General features: G+C 40.4%; 1 protein-coding gene across 3 annotated transcripts in view; it reads left to right on the top strand.

Annotated features, from left to right (window-relative positions):
- Positions 1–15,333, top strand: part of LOC125028310 (GATA-binding factor C-like) — a 150,317-nt gene that overhangs the window by 44,830 nt on the left and 90,154 nt on the right. For 2 of the 3 annotated variants that reach the window (XM_047617759.1, XM_047617760.1), the window contains exon 3: positions 9,722–10,348. In XM_047617759.1, coding sequence (XP_047473715.1) covers positions 9,722–10,348 — 627 coding nt within the window. The remainder of the gene's footprint in view (positions 1–9,721; positions 10,349–15,333) is intronic. The other variant, XM_047617761.1, reaches the window with a different exon arrangement.

Genomic DNA, 15,333 nt, shown 5'->3' on the forward strand with positions numbered 1-15,333 from the left:
TCTTTGACGCACATACACACACAAACACACACACACACACACACACACACACACACACATATATATATACACACATACACACACACACACACACACACACATACACACTCTTATTTACTCACCCATTCCTCCTTCTCGCTATCTACCTCCTCCTCCTTCTCCCTCTCTTTTCTCCTTCTCCCACTCTCTTCTCCTTCCTCTCCCTCTTCCACTCTCTTCTCCTCCCTCTCCCTCTCGTTCTCTTTCTCCTCCCTGCCCCCATTTTTCTCTCTCTCTCTCCCACCATCATCGGTTACTGCCGACTCAGCCCCTTTTATTCTCCTCCGTGTTTCCCACCGTATTCATCCCTCCCTCTCCCCTCGCGATGGAGGTCCCGATAAGGCTTCTCCCTAGTCCTAGTCCTCCTCCTCCCGACGCTGTAAATACACCTCGCCCACCAATTTTTATTGCCACTTTTTCGTCCATGTTTACTGGTTCTCTTCTACTCCCTCTTATATCTTTCCTTCTGTACGGTTGCTCTGTTGTGTTTTCTTTGGTTTTCTTGCTTTTTGGTTCTTTGTTGTATCTCCTTGGATTCAGAGTTTTCCTTTTTTTTTTGGTGGGACAGGATGTGAGTGTTCATATTTTTTTCATGTGTTTTCTTATACGGTTTTACCGTATTTCAGTTTATTAATGTTGAAATATTAGATCTACATCTTTTTAATGTTCAAAATGATAGTGTTCATTCTACGTTCTATCCCCTCTGTTCTTTGTTGCTTGATTTCCATATCTCGTACGTTACGGGTAACACCAGTTTCAGAGCTCTAATTTACTTAAATCTTTGCTTTCTTTAAAGCATATTAGCTTCGAATGCCTAGTTCTCACCCCTCATTTTTATCATTAACTGCTTCATCTTCCGTTTTCGACTGTTCCCCTCACCAACGTAATCTTATTCGCTGCTACTACACTTCGTTTCACCTTTTTCCCTCTCCGCATCCCTATCCCCGCCCTTTCTCCCTATCCCCCTTTCTGTTCCCGTCTCCTTTTCTCGGGTGGCATTTTTCCCTTTCCTTACTTCCCCTATCCTCCTCCTACTCCTCCTCCTGTTCCTCCTCCCCTCCCTCTTTCCCTTCCCCCTCCCTCGACCCTCGTGCCCGGTTCCCCTCGCGATGGTAAGTCAAGATAAGGCTTTTCCCCTGTGCTGTTCCTACGCCCTAGTCCTCATGCTCCTTCCTCGCCAGCCGCCCTTAGGAACCCTCTACACAAGTTGTTAGTAGTTAGTGTTGTTAGTACAGCACTTCTCGGGGTCGAACGCAATGTTACTGGGATGTTTGTGCAGTACTTCCCGAGGTCTGCTGTTTGTTGTTGATGCCTGTAAGCCGCTGGGATGTGTTTATTCCTAGAAAATTCATGTACAAGAAATCTAGGTCAAAATGTTTGATTCTTTTAAAGAAATGCAATGATCTCACATTCTCTCTCTCTATCTCCCTTTCTCTATTTATCAATCTATCTATCTATCTCAATGCATCTATCTACTGTACCTATCTCTTTCATTCGCTTAATCTTCCCCCCCTCTTCTCTCTCCCTTCTCTTCATTTTTTGTTTCTTTCTCGTAACAGTGATATAAATTTTTCCTCTTGTCATACAAGCTGAATATCAATTGGATCCAAAAATATTTAGTCGCTTGTCAGAACATATTCCATTTATATGGCACTCACATTTCAGAGAAAGGACAAAGCGATTATATATTACCATCGTTATATTATACATCTCCCAATACATTCTATATTTATTCTTCATACACCCATGTACATAGTTTATATATGTGTATATATATATGTATATATATGTATATATATATAAATTATGTGTGTGTGTGTGTGTTGTGAGCACACACACACACACTCACATGAGTGTGTGTGTGTATGTGTGTATGTGTATATATATACTTATATGTATATATATATACATATATGTATGAGTGCACACACACACACACACACACACACACACACACATATATATATATATATATATATATATGCATATATGTATGCGTGCAAATATATATATGTGTGTGTGTGTGTGTGTGAGTGTGTGTGTGTGTGTGTGTGTGTGTGTGTGTGTGTGTGTGTGTGTGTGTGTGTGCATCTGTGTATGTGTATGTATATATATATATATATATATATATATATATATATATATACATATTTGAGTGTAAGCTTATGTGTGGTTTACCACAATACTGAGAATACAACAATTACAATGCAATATGCACAACTGCAGTAAATATAAAAAAGGAACTCCCGCCGAAAAATCAGACCTCCCTTCGTAGCCATGGAAACGAAAGTTTATTTCGAAGACGCAAGGCAAAGCGCCGACGACGCCGCCAGCGTCTTGCTCGGCTGCCGCACATAACATCCAGAGGATGGCTACACAGAGGGAATAGCAAGTGGCACAGAATATATGCAACGATCAACAACAGAAAATAAGTTTGAATCTGTTATCTCCCTCGGCCGGGCATTATTCTTCTGGCCGTCATAACCATTTACGTCATGCGCTCTAGTTCCCAATACTTGCAGGGACATTCGCATGACGTTACCACATTATAAAGAGCAACAACAAAAAGAGAATCTGTGTCGAATGTTTCTTGCTTCCTTTTTTCTGCTCCCTTGTTTTCCATGTCCTTTCTTTCTTTTTCATTGCTTTCCTTTTTTATTTCCGTTTTTTTAGGGGATGATAAGCGCCGTTGCCATTTTTTCTATAGCTGAAACTAACATGGTTTCTTTTTATCAACCATCCTTTTATTCCAGGAGGGAATGGGGGAATACATGAAGAGGCAGGGTATTCAGAGATATTATACATCGACATACATATCAATAGGGATGTCTGTGCACTTGTACACCCTCCTTCCCCTCTAACATTCACGATAGCGTGGAGGGCATCAGATGTTAAATTGCTTTCATTTTTTCACCAGGCTATCACGACACCGATTGCGAAACCCCTAATTTGCATATTGCTAATTATACGAGTGCCGCATTAGGTGCGTGAAAACACGCAATGGTAATAAAAGCTGATGTGCCAATTTTTCGGTTTCGGTACAGCAAAATGACCAATTTAATCTTGAAGATAAATACTCCTGCATGAATATAATGCGCTAACGTCACGTAATGAACAGCGTCAACTCGACGACCTGTCATAATCGCTGAAGTTTGAAGATTGCGAGATAATGGAAGGTACCGGCGAGGCAATTACGTTCACGGTACGCTTGATAGAGGAGCCACACATACCTCTAGAAAGGTCGAGGTTCGCCTCCAAGTGGGAATGCCCTCTTTTATGGCGCTTGATAGCATTTAAAGGTATTAATTGGCACGAGAGTTTAAAAGGACCATGCCGCTGGCTATGATTTTTTTTTTTTTTTTTCTCTTCTCTCCTTTTTTCTTCTTCCTCTTCTCGTGTTGCTTCTTCTTAACTATTGTCATAACTATTATCAGTATCATAACATCTTCCTCTCCACTTTCATTGATTTATTTTATTGCCTACTTCTTCATTACTCTTTTCATTTTACACGTGTTTCTTTTTCATCCTCTTCATTTTTTCCTTTTTTACTCCCCATTTTCTTCTTTCCTTTTTATCTGCGTTCTCTGTCGTCCTTTTGCATTTACAATATTAACCGATATCCACCAAGAAGCCTAATCAGCGCAGACAAGCGTCGCGGAAATGATGAGAGGTTTGTTCCCAATAAGGTCAAATCGCCTCAAGTTCAGCCTTAACCTGTAACAAGGTCAGAGATCGGAAATTCACTTGGAACGGAAGATGAGCACGGAAGACGGCGTATACGGAATACTTATGAGATTAGTTTCTTAAGGTTTTTCCTTTCCGGATGCTCTCTTTATGTTAAGTCCAATCCAGGTGATTAGATTTTTTTCACGTTGTGTTCAAGATCTGTGTGTCTGGAATATATCTGATATATTTTCTACCAAGTTTTGTTCGTTTCTTCTGAGGTTTATTATCGCAGGTTTTGTTCCTTATTTATATTCTCGTCAATTCAGTCTTTTTTAGTTTATTTTTACTTATGTGTTTGTCTTTCTCTTGATGTCAGTGGACGTAAGTCTGAGATACTATCTAACGCTTTGTTTCCCTAAGGCTTTGTTTATATATAGCTTTGCTTGGCTACCTATAAGGATATCCCCTTTTTAACTGAGGGTTTGTCTTTCTTAAGGTCCGCGTTTTTGTTCTGTTTCCTTGAGTTTTACTTGATCTGAGCCTCGTCTTATTTCTTCTGACATCTTCACCTGTTCTGTTTCATCTTCCAATGCTTTCATCCTCACCAATTCCATCTCTCGCCGATATCTCACTGTCTGCCAATCTGCTTTTTACTCGTCTAGCTTTTCTCTCTTTCTCCTTTTCTCTCTCTCTCTCGTCTCCTTGTTACTCTCACTTATTCATTCACCTGTCTAGCAAGATGTCACACGCTCCCATCATTCTTCCTTGCAGTATTGCTCAACAGGTTCGCTTTCACATTCATGGTTAGAAATGTCATCCAGTGTTCGGAGCGAGCGCTGTCATAGCAACAAGCACAGCCACCGAGTCCCTTCTCCTGCCGAGCCCTTCGTCCGCGTCTGATGGGCGTAGCCTGCGCCGCCGTCCTCTTTTGTACGCCCCGATGCCTCTGTCTTTATAGCACATCAATCTTGCGGACTCGGGGCTGACGATCATTCTTCTTTTCTCCCGTGTTGTCTATTATCATCACCTGTATTATGATCTTTCTCTTTCGGTTTCTGTTGTCTTTGCTACATATATGTGTGTGGGGGGGGGGGGGATATATAATATATAGATAGATAGATAGATTCAAATATAGATACAGATACAAATAGACATAAATACAGATGCACACACACACACATATATATATAGATAGATAGATTGATAGATATAGATACAGATGCACACACACACACACACACACATATATATAGATAGATATAGATATAGATACAGATATAGATACAGATGCACACACACATACACACACATACATATACGCACACACACACACACACACGCATACGCACACACATGCACGTATACATATGCACGCGCACACACACACACATAAACACACGTGTGTGTGTGTGTGTGTGTGTGTGTGTGTATATATATATATATATATATATATATAAATATATATATTTGTCTTCGAGATCAGATCGTCCACATAAAGCCAGTGCAGTCGAGCCAGGTGCTGTGAGAGGAGATTTCGTAAAACAGGTTCAGAATATGTATTACTCGGTCTTGAATCGACAAGTAGCTAGACCAGTTTAGCCCGAAAGGTGTGATTCTATGGTTTGCATTAGCGGTGTGTATATTTCTAGGGTAGAATTGGCTTATTGTGCTGAATGCGTCTGTGCGAAGTAATTAAAATGCATTGCTATGACTGATGGGGCATGGAGTGAGTGAGGAAGGGAGGGGGGGGGATATAAGATGATAAGACGTTTTGTTGTTTCTGTTAAATATGATGAATGAAAAACTAATTATGAAGCCTTCAGTATCTTCTTGTGATGGCAGGAGAGGCGATGGTTGCATTCAGAAATTGCAGGTGAGGTTAATAACTCATACAAAGGCATCCTGAATACTGGACAATATTGCTAAATTGGTGACGTGTTGGTCCAAAGATGCAGTTCCCTATGAGAAAACACTGTCCCGCATATTTTAGTACTAGTTAAGCGTTTTGCATGTATTTTGAAGAAGGGCATGCGTGGAAATATGCGAAGAAATTTGGGCAAGAGATGTAAATTTCAAGCATCACAAGAGATACTTAACTAAGTACACGAAATATGTATGTATTTTTTACGGCTATCTTCATTATACGGATTCCCAGTAACTTTTCAGCATCAGTTACCTTCCTACAACGGAATAAACAAACAAATAAAATTAATTTGATATAGTGAAGCGAGCCATAAAAAGTTGGCCCTAGAGGAGTCACAGGTTTAACTTGCAACCCAGCGGTGAGATGCAGCGAAGATTAAGTCTTTCTCACTGTTATATGTGACTTAGCCCGATCTTGAACATAGTGGCATCTAGTAGTTAGTGTTCACGTTATGTAGAGTTCGACCCTATTCAGCATATCCGCAATCTCCACGTCGGAGTATAAGTGATATAAGTGATGGGTCGTGCTAGCATATACGCGATATAAGGTGGTAGTATTGACAAAGGTGAAGATATCTAAGTGGGGGTGGAGAAGAGGGGAGAGGCGAGGGGGGGCAGGGTGGGAAGGGGGAGAAGAGATGGAAAGGTAGAGGGGAAGGGAGATAAAGAGGGAGAGGGTACAGGAGATGAGAAGGCAGGGGGTGGGGGAGATGGAGAGGAAAAGAGGTATGAGGGCAGGGGGGTATGTGTCCGCCCACGTGTATGGCTATGGTTATAGGGCGGGATCAGTATGCGACGGTGAACACGCTGAGAGCATATAGCGTGGTACTCAAACCCATGTTATACCGAGATTAGAATGAATGAAATGTTACCCTGATGTAACTTGGAAGGATAGAAAGAGAGGGGCGACGGGAGGATATCTAGAGAGGTGGGGATGGGGCGGAAGGGAAGAAGGTCTGAAGGAGAGAGGGATAGAGGAAAGCAGAGGAGAGAGAAAACGAGAGAGAGAGCGCGCGCGGAGAGAAAGAGAGAGAGAGAACCTGATGATAAGTGACTAGATAAAGATCACTGATATGGCCTGCAATGCTATATACAGGCAACCGAATAAAACAAATGATCAAGCACAATTTTGAGATTCACACGACAGACTTCTTCATTATCTTTTGGTACATGCAATATTGGCTTAATGTCCATGACAATATAACTTTTACTACCATATGCTAATTTTGTTGAGTATGTACAAGCGAGCATTTTGATTTGTTTTGTTTTGTTTTGTTTTGTTCTCTATAAGATTACTCTAGGGGCATTTACTTTTTTTGTATATCTATTTCCACTGCGTTACTTGAACGACATGTATAGGTAGTCATACAAAGCGTTTTAAGCTGAAAGTCATGGGGCCCGTTACCTGCCAAATCAAGTTTGTTCATTAAGCCATTTGTCTCATCGCCCGTATATAATGAATCGCTTTACGCGTTTTATACCGTATGACCCGGTCGGCAGTACACGAGAATTTCTGCTAACGATATATCGATACCAATATCCATATCTCAGTGTCGATATCTCTGTAAACTCATATCTTGACTATATCAAATCTATGATCTCAAAAAGAAAAGCAAATTAAATTCATCGCCTTCCTTTAGGTCTGTTATTAGTTATGGATGAAGATTATCCAATGTCAGTTTTGCCATATCGTTATGCTGCAACTTTGACAAAAGAATGGACAATCTCCTATGGCAAGTGCAGTGATTTCTAAGCTTCCAATAGCACCGGTTCTTCATTCCCTCAAAAGAAGGAACTGTTACAATCTCATTCTCTCTTTCGCTCTTATCCTCCCTTCCTTTATCTATCCCCCTCTCCCTCTTTTTCCTTTTCTTCCTCCCTCCTCCCCTTCCCCTCTTTCTCCTCCCCCCCCCCATCCTCCCGCCCTCTCCCTCCTTTCCTCCCTCACTTTCCCCTTCCCCCTTCCTTCCCTCCTCCTCCCTCCCTCTCCCTCTCCCTCCTTTCCTTCCTCTCTTCCCTATCTCCCCTTCCTTTCCAACCCTTTCATCTTCCATCACTATCTGCTCCCACAGTGATTGCGGTTGTGTACATGGTGTGAACGAGGTCCGACACTGTCCTCGGGGAATCATGAATATTGTGACGACCGCCAGTTGTTTTGTTATTGTTATTTCTATATCCATTTGTTTCCTTTATTGTTTCTTCTATATCTCCCTTCGCCTTGGACAAGTAAAAAAACTGAACATCCGGAACATTTAAGCGACTAACACAAGGCGTGAAAATAGGCAATACTCTTCTCTCCGTGAGTGAAGTGAGTGTGTGAGTTTGGCTGGTTGAGGTGAGTAGGTGATTTCGGGTGAGTAGGAGGTGGCCAGGTTCGTGGGCTGGGGGCATGAGTCAGCAGAAGCCCCATATGGTCAGCAATCTACGCCCCTTGCTGAATTATTTATCGAAGTTATCCATGGATCTATTTATTTGCCCTACCAAGCTCTTTACTCATTGGATGTTTCGAAAGGGGTGAGAAGCTTACTAAGGCATTTTCACTTAACTGATTTCATGTGCATTGTTTTCCTAAGCTGTGTGAAAGCAGGCGTTATAAATCAAACAGGTATTAAATCTTAGGGATTTATGTTTCATGGTTAGTTTTCATATAAGTTCTCTCTCTCTCTCTCTCTCTCTCTCTCTCTCTCTCTCTCTCTCTCTCTCTCTCTCTCTCTCTCTTTCTCTCTCTCTCTCTCTCTCTCTCTCTCTCTCTAACACACACACATCCATATATATGTGTATGTGTGTTTTTTATATATATATATATATATATATATATATATTTATATATATAAAAATATACACATACATACATACCCGACACGTATTAATCCTTATTACAGATCTATAATCACCCATCGATAAATTTCTCTACACCTAGTATACACATGTACATCACGTCAGTACTTATCAGTTTTCCCAATAGTCTGAGCATGGCTGGATAGACTCACAGAAAACACAGAACGTCCGGCCTCAGATGCTCGGACTCCCTCGCCCTGACATCCTCTCGGCCTTTGTGTACTTTCACGATCGCCAGAGAGATCTTTGCAACACTTCCTCATATCCGAGGTGCAGTGTGGGCGAAGGTATTTCCTTGTAGCAGGGATAGACACTTGGCTCATGGTCGTAACTACAGGCATTTCCTCGATGTGGGAATGTTAAGTTGGCTGTGATAAGTATGTAGCTTGTCTGCCTTTTTTTCCTTTCTTTGAATGTGTATGTCTGCTTCTCGTGAAGTCACTGATGGGACCTACTTTGCATCCTGTCGCTGATATTTTTCTAATTAACTTCCCAAATAGTGCCACTATAGTTGGGAATATTCACCCCTACTTCATAAAACTGATATTTATCTATTCACATCAACCAAAAAATACTCCTAAATGAATATGAATTAATCACAGTTATCATTTATTAATTCATCTATTTATATGATCATTTATATGTAAACATATAAATGTGTGTATGGATGTATGTGTGTGTGTATGTATGTATGTATGTATGTATGTATGTATGTATGTATATGAATGAATGTATGTATGTGTATATATATTTATATATATAGACACATATATATTTGTGTGTGTGTGCCTCTCCCTCTCTCTCTCTCTCTCTCTCTATATATATATATATATATATATATATATATATCACATTAATACATGCTTTACTGCATCTATTTAGTGGATGTGACGCTCCCCATACTGGATGACCACAAACCGGTATCATCAATATGTAGTATTAAGAGCCTGTTTTATTACTGCATCCTTCACATCAGGTATTACCAGGAATCAAAGATATCTGACGTTACATGAATGAAGAAAGCTAGTGTTGACCAAAGGCGTTCGTCTGCATGGGAATGAGTTACTGCATAACGGATTGATGCGCAGACCGAATGTACTGTCACAATAAAGAGAAAAATAATGACACTCAGATAGGTGTAGCAATGGAGATTAGGAAAGCAATGGTACCTGCTGATTATAAAATAATATTTGATATAAATAAGGATTAACTTTGCCCCCAGAGACTAAAGAGACACTCTCGTTCTCCCTTCCAGGCCGGATGGGAGGCAGTCCGGTGCGGCCGCACTACCCGACGCCCCTGCACGCGGCTTGGTTCCCCGAGCACTCCAGGGGCATGGCCGTCTCCCACAGCCCCTCGGCCTCGTGGGTGCCCCCTCTTAGCTCACGGCCGCCGCCCTCCACGTCGCTCCACCACAGCCATCTCTTCACATTCCCGCCCACGCCGCCCAAAGATGCCACTCCCGACACCATAGGTATGGGCGCCGCCGCTCACGACTACAGCGTGGCCACCTCCACAGGGAGCCACCACAGCCACCAGCCCGCCCTCGACGCGGCCATGGCGGAGCTCAAATCTCCGCCGCCGCTCCTGCCCGTCCACGCTTCGTCCATGGGCGTGATGGGCGCCTCCAAGCGCGAAGGTAGCGACGAGTACCCCTTATCCTCAGACCCCATACACATATCCGGCCAACATCCCTCCCTTATCCAGAACCCGCAACCCCCCGAGGTGCTCCATCCGGAGTCCTACTCCGTTGGGGCGTACGACACTTACCTCCCCGCCCACGAGGATGCTTACTACCCCACCCCCCCGGACCCCACCCCTCCTGGACGAGCACCCTCCAACTCTGTCTCCAAGAACAAAGCCAAAGCTAAGGCCAGTGCCGGTAAGGTAGCATTCGAACGAGGCATTGCGCTAGCTACGCCAACAACCAGCACTTTTCTCGCTAATTTGCTAAGTGCTAACTGCTCGATTTCTCGGCACGCAAAAAACGCACCGCTAGACAACAGCGTAATCTCGAGTGTTTCGCACCCTCAGGTAGATATGCACAATCTCTTCCTCTCTTCTTAGCGCTTAATAAACAGAAAACCTTTATCCGAATCCGAATTCGCATTTGCATACTTTTTATCTGCAATAGGATAACTATTGTTATATATCTACATTAGAATTAAGAAAGATGTCCGCAGATATATAAACAATATCACTTATTAGACGAAAACAGGATAGTGAAATAGGCAGTAAATAATTACAGGCAGTAAACTTTATTTTCTTGTGTGTTGGCATTCATTATCAATAGTACCCACCGTCCATAGGCAACTAAACGAACGCATCAATAATCAGCCAGATTATCAATCTCTCAAACCACTTTAATTAAGTTAAAGGAGCTAACACGAGCACGCGCGTAGGGCAAAGGCTCACGTGATGTAATAAGTGTCCTTACAATAAATTATATTGTAATGAAAAAAAGGAAAGCTGAAAAAAATGCATCAGTTGCATACTGAACCCAAGGAGAAAGTTAATTTGTTTCGTCGTTTTCTACCGTTGTTTCTTTTTCCATGTGATTCATTTTTTTTTTCTGCTTTCTTCTGTTGTATTACTAAAGATGCTATGACGAGATATACTAAGATTATTAAATTAAATGTTTGTAGTAGTAAAAGCAGAAGTAATAATGATGATGATTAGATGATAATATTATTGAAGAGAATAATATAATAATAGCAGATACAATGGTGATGAATATAATAAGTCTTAATTATCATTACCAGCATCATTCGTATTGCAATGATACTAGTAATAACAATAAAAATAATGATAAGAAGATAGATCATGATAACAATGAACACTATTTTATTATTGCCAGTATTGATAACATATTATTTTCAACATCATGAGAAACATTATCATCTCAACATCATCATAAACATTATCATTTCAACATCATAATTGCTTATTTACACCATCATGATAAACATAAGTTTTCCAACATAAACATAGTTTTTTTTCCAACATCATACTCAACATCATTTTTTCGGCATCATAATAAACATTTTTTATTTTCACCGTCTTTTATTTTCGTTGGAATCGCCGGCTTCCTGATCCAACTAAATATATCTTATATTTATAGCAACCTCGTCCTTTCGCTTTCTCATCCTTCTCTGATTCACTCTTCTTCAGCCCTTATTAAAAACTGAAAATCTCTCTCCATTCCACTTGGCGGAGAAGCGAACACAAAATGCAAGCGATAAGATTGTGGATAGAGCTGATAAGACAGAATCCGGCGTAGAGATTAGATGCCGTTTGGCCGATGCGGAAATGTCATGTTAATTAGGCTGACCCTTATGTTGAAGTGACGCCGAAGCCCGCGGGAGAAACACGGCCGGCGGTGCGTCGCTAGATCTTTCCGGGCGCAATCATACCTTGGCCGAATGAAGCCTTCAGAGGGCTTTGGGAGGGTGAGGCTTCCTGTCATCTTCAGAATAGCAAGCTGAAAAAGAGAAAACAATGCTTGCATACATTATGCATATACTATATATATATATATATATATATATATATATATATATATATATGAATGCGTGTATATACATATATACGAATGCCTGTATGGATGTGTATATATATGTATATATATATACATATATATATATATATATATATATATGAATGCGTGTATATAGATTTATACGAATGCCTGTATGTGTAAATATATATATATATATATATATATATATATATGTATATATATATATACATGTATATATATATAAATATATATACATATACATATATGTATGTATATGTGTGTGTGAGTGTTTTATATTCATGTATATGTAGGCTATATGTATATTTATATATTTATATATACATATATGTTTATGTATATATGTGTGTAAACACATATTTATACAATATATATTTGTGTGTCTATATATATACATATATACATATGATGTATATACGACGCATATATGTGTATGTATATATAGTGACTGGATACCAGGTATCTTGGACTCGGATTAGAATACTGTATTTCGAAGTATGCACAAAAAAACGGTAATTTCTGGTCGCGCGCAATCAGAAACAGCAGAAGCCAATATATAGCCCTTGACAGCTATATATCTGACAAAGAATGGTCGTGTAACATTCCGAAACAAGTATTCTTGGCCAAAGATACGCACCTGCCATCGGACCTCTGACGAATCTAATGCGAAACTTGTGTCACGAAATTTGCCAAGATCAGAAGTTGAGTCATTGTTCTTGACATACCACAGAGAACACCTGCAATACGGATATAATTCACCGAGTAGAAATATATAGTTTGAGTTATACATATTTTGTCATTTTTTTCATGATTTTCAGTAGGGAGAATTTATCATTTATTCTCCGTCGCAGCAGTTACATGAGAGAGGGCATTACCTCGATGGTTTTGCAATCGTAATGTCGCGGTATCGAGTCTAGTCAGACCCTTTCAGTTGACTCTGTACTGGCATCACCATGCTGTCCACTCTACCGCGTTTTCCCATGGCTTAGAATGCCAGTTTCTCTACGAATATGCCTCGGTTGTTAAGCAAGATGAATTATCCGTAATGCAGATAAATAACTAATTGACGTTTAGTGATTTGGTGCTGATGTGATTACTTTGCTGAAGCTGTTGTTAATTCACCACTAAACTTAATATAATGCTCTCTCTCTCTCTCTCTCTCTCTCTCTCTCTCTCTCTCTCTCTCTCTCTCTCTCTCTCTCTCTCTCTCTCTCTCTCTCTCTCAACTTTGGCATACAAAATGCAAGTTATATCAAGAGTTTGGGAAGCCAAAATTCTTGGGGCAATCTAACCGATATGTGAAATAGTTCAAAGTAGACATAAAAATGGTAGTTTTGACAGTGATAGCAAATTTACTGAAGACTGAATGCGGTGGTTCAGATAGAGTGGTTTATATGTTTAATCAGTTGCTTTAGTTATGGTTGAAAGTCACTCTGAGTCTGTATAGTCTTCCGATGGAATCCATCTGTAAGCAATACTCAGGAGAACCATTGATACCAAGTTTATTGATAATCGTTGCAGCCTAATGACCTCCCATTACTGTATTGGCATAATAAGGTAATTTATTTAACCCGATAAAGTGTATAATGACAAATCAGGGATCACTAACCAGATATGGTAATAACATTCTTGGCAATGAGCGCACATAGAAAACATCTGCAAGAATTACAAGATATGGACAACCATAAAGACCGACTACGTGACTAATTTAATCCGTTAATAACTTTTTTTTTTACTGTCCGCATCAACCTTCTGGAGACATTAAAAGGTGTTGTTAGTGTCAAGGACGATTATAAGGGTTGCCAGTCATGTTCAGGGCAGTATTCCATGTTTTATGAGATTCAGTCACTGCATTGCTTATTACAATGTATAGAATTACATACAGATAAAGAGATAGATGCGGATGCTGATATATACCTATATGAAATATATGAAAAGACGATGCCTTCAGTTCAGATGTTTTAAAGTTAACCTTTTTTGTTACCTCAACAGGTTTTCCTGTCAGGTGCATACTTTTTTTCCCGACTGCATAATAGTGGAAGTGAAGAAGGAAGTCTGTCAGGATTCCTGACAAGAGTTCTTGTTAGTAAATCGCAAGACCAGTAGTTCAGCCTTGTTTTGTCACCTCTCTCTTTTGATCCATATACATGTGGATGTGTGTGGAAATGAATATACAAATAAAAATTATGCATATATATATGTGTGTGTGTGTGTGTCTGTGTGTGTGTGTGTGTGTGTGTGTGTGTGTGTGTGTGTGTGTGTGTGATATATGTATATATATACATATATATGAATATATATACATATATATGTACTTATATATCATATATTATACATATCTTTCCGATATCATATATATATGTGTGTGTGAGCGCGCGCGCGCTCATGTATGTAAATATACATGCACATTCACACACACACACTTATACGTAAGTGTGTGCACACACCTGTTTATCACCTTATTTTTTTCCAGCTTTTCGTTTTCTTTTCACTTGTTTGAATTTTGTCAACCATCCATATGAAATTACTGTCTATCCGACTTTTCCTTTCGTTGAACATGAAATATTGAAATTCATAACTTCGGACTAGGAAAAACGCATTCCAATATTTCAGCATAACTCATCCACGCTTATTAATAAAAAGGAACATATGTTGAGAAGTGTATGTCCGCGGCGTGTCACATAAACTTTGAATATGGAACCACTGCACAAAGCTTGCACCATTTGGAGAATATGTAACAATTTGAAGGAGGAAGGGGAAGGTGTAAGGAAGAGCGTGAGGGAGTAGGGAGGGAAAGAGGACATGAGGGAAGGAGGGAGGGAGGGAAGGCGCTTAGTAGGATATCAGGAAAGGATAGTGAAGGAGATGTGTCGGAGGAAAAGATGTGTGGGGAGGAAGAGGAAAGGAAGAACGTCTGGGAGGACGAGGAGAAAGCATGAAGGAGGGCGTGTGGGAGAGGATCTGGCAGAGCACTGGGGAGCAGAGAGAGGCAGACGTTGCTAACTATCCGAGTAAACAAGCACACTCCTCCAAGTGGCCGCCGTGTTCGTCCGACACCAATCGGGCGCTCATCTGATTATGTAAATGGTCGATTATCAAGCTGTTATCGAAGGTCCATCTGGCGCCAGAGATGCTCCTGCAGTGGTACCAGACACCCGGGGACGCGGGAGATCTCTCGTTTTCTGGTCACACTGGTCGAGCCTTTGATTTACTTTACTTGTTTTCTTGTTTTACCAAGTTTTATATCTTTCTTTTCTTATCTTGATAAGTTAACTCTTCTTTATTAGACGCGGTAGATTTTCATTCTACAGTGACGGTCTGTTAGTAAA

Source organism: Penaeus chinensis, chromosome 8 (assembly GCF_019202785.1).
Source record: "Penaeus chinensis breed Huanghai No. 1 chromosome 8, ASM1920278v2, whole genome shotgun sequence".
NCBI lineage: Eukaryota > Metazoa > Arthropoda > Malacostraca > Decapoda > Penaeidae > Penaeus > Penaeus chinensis.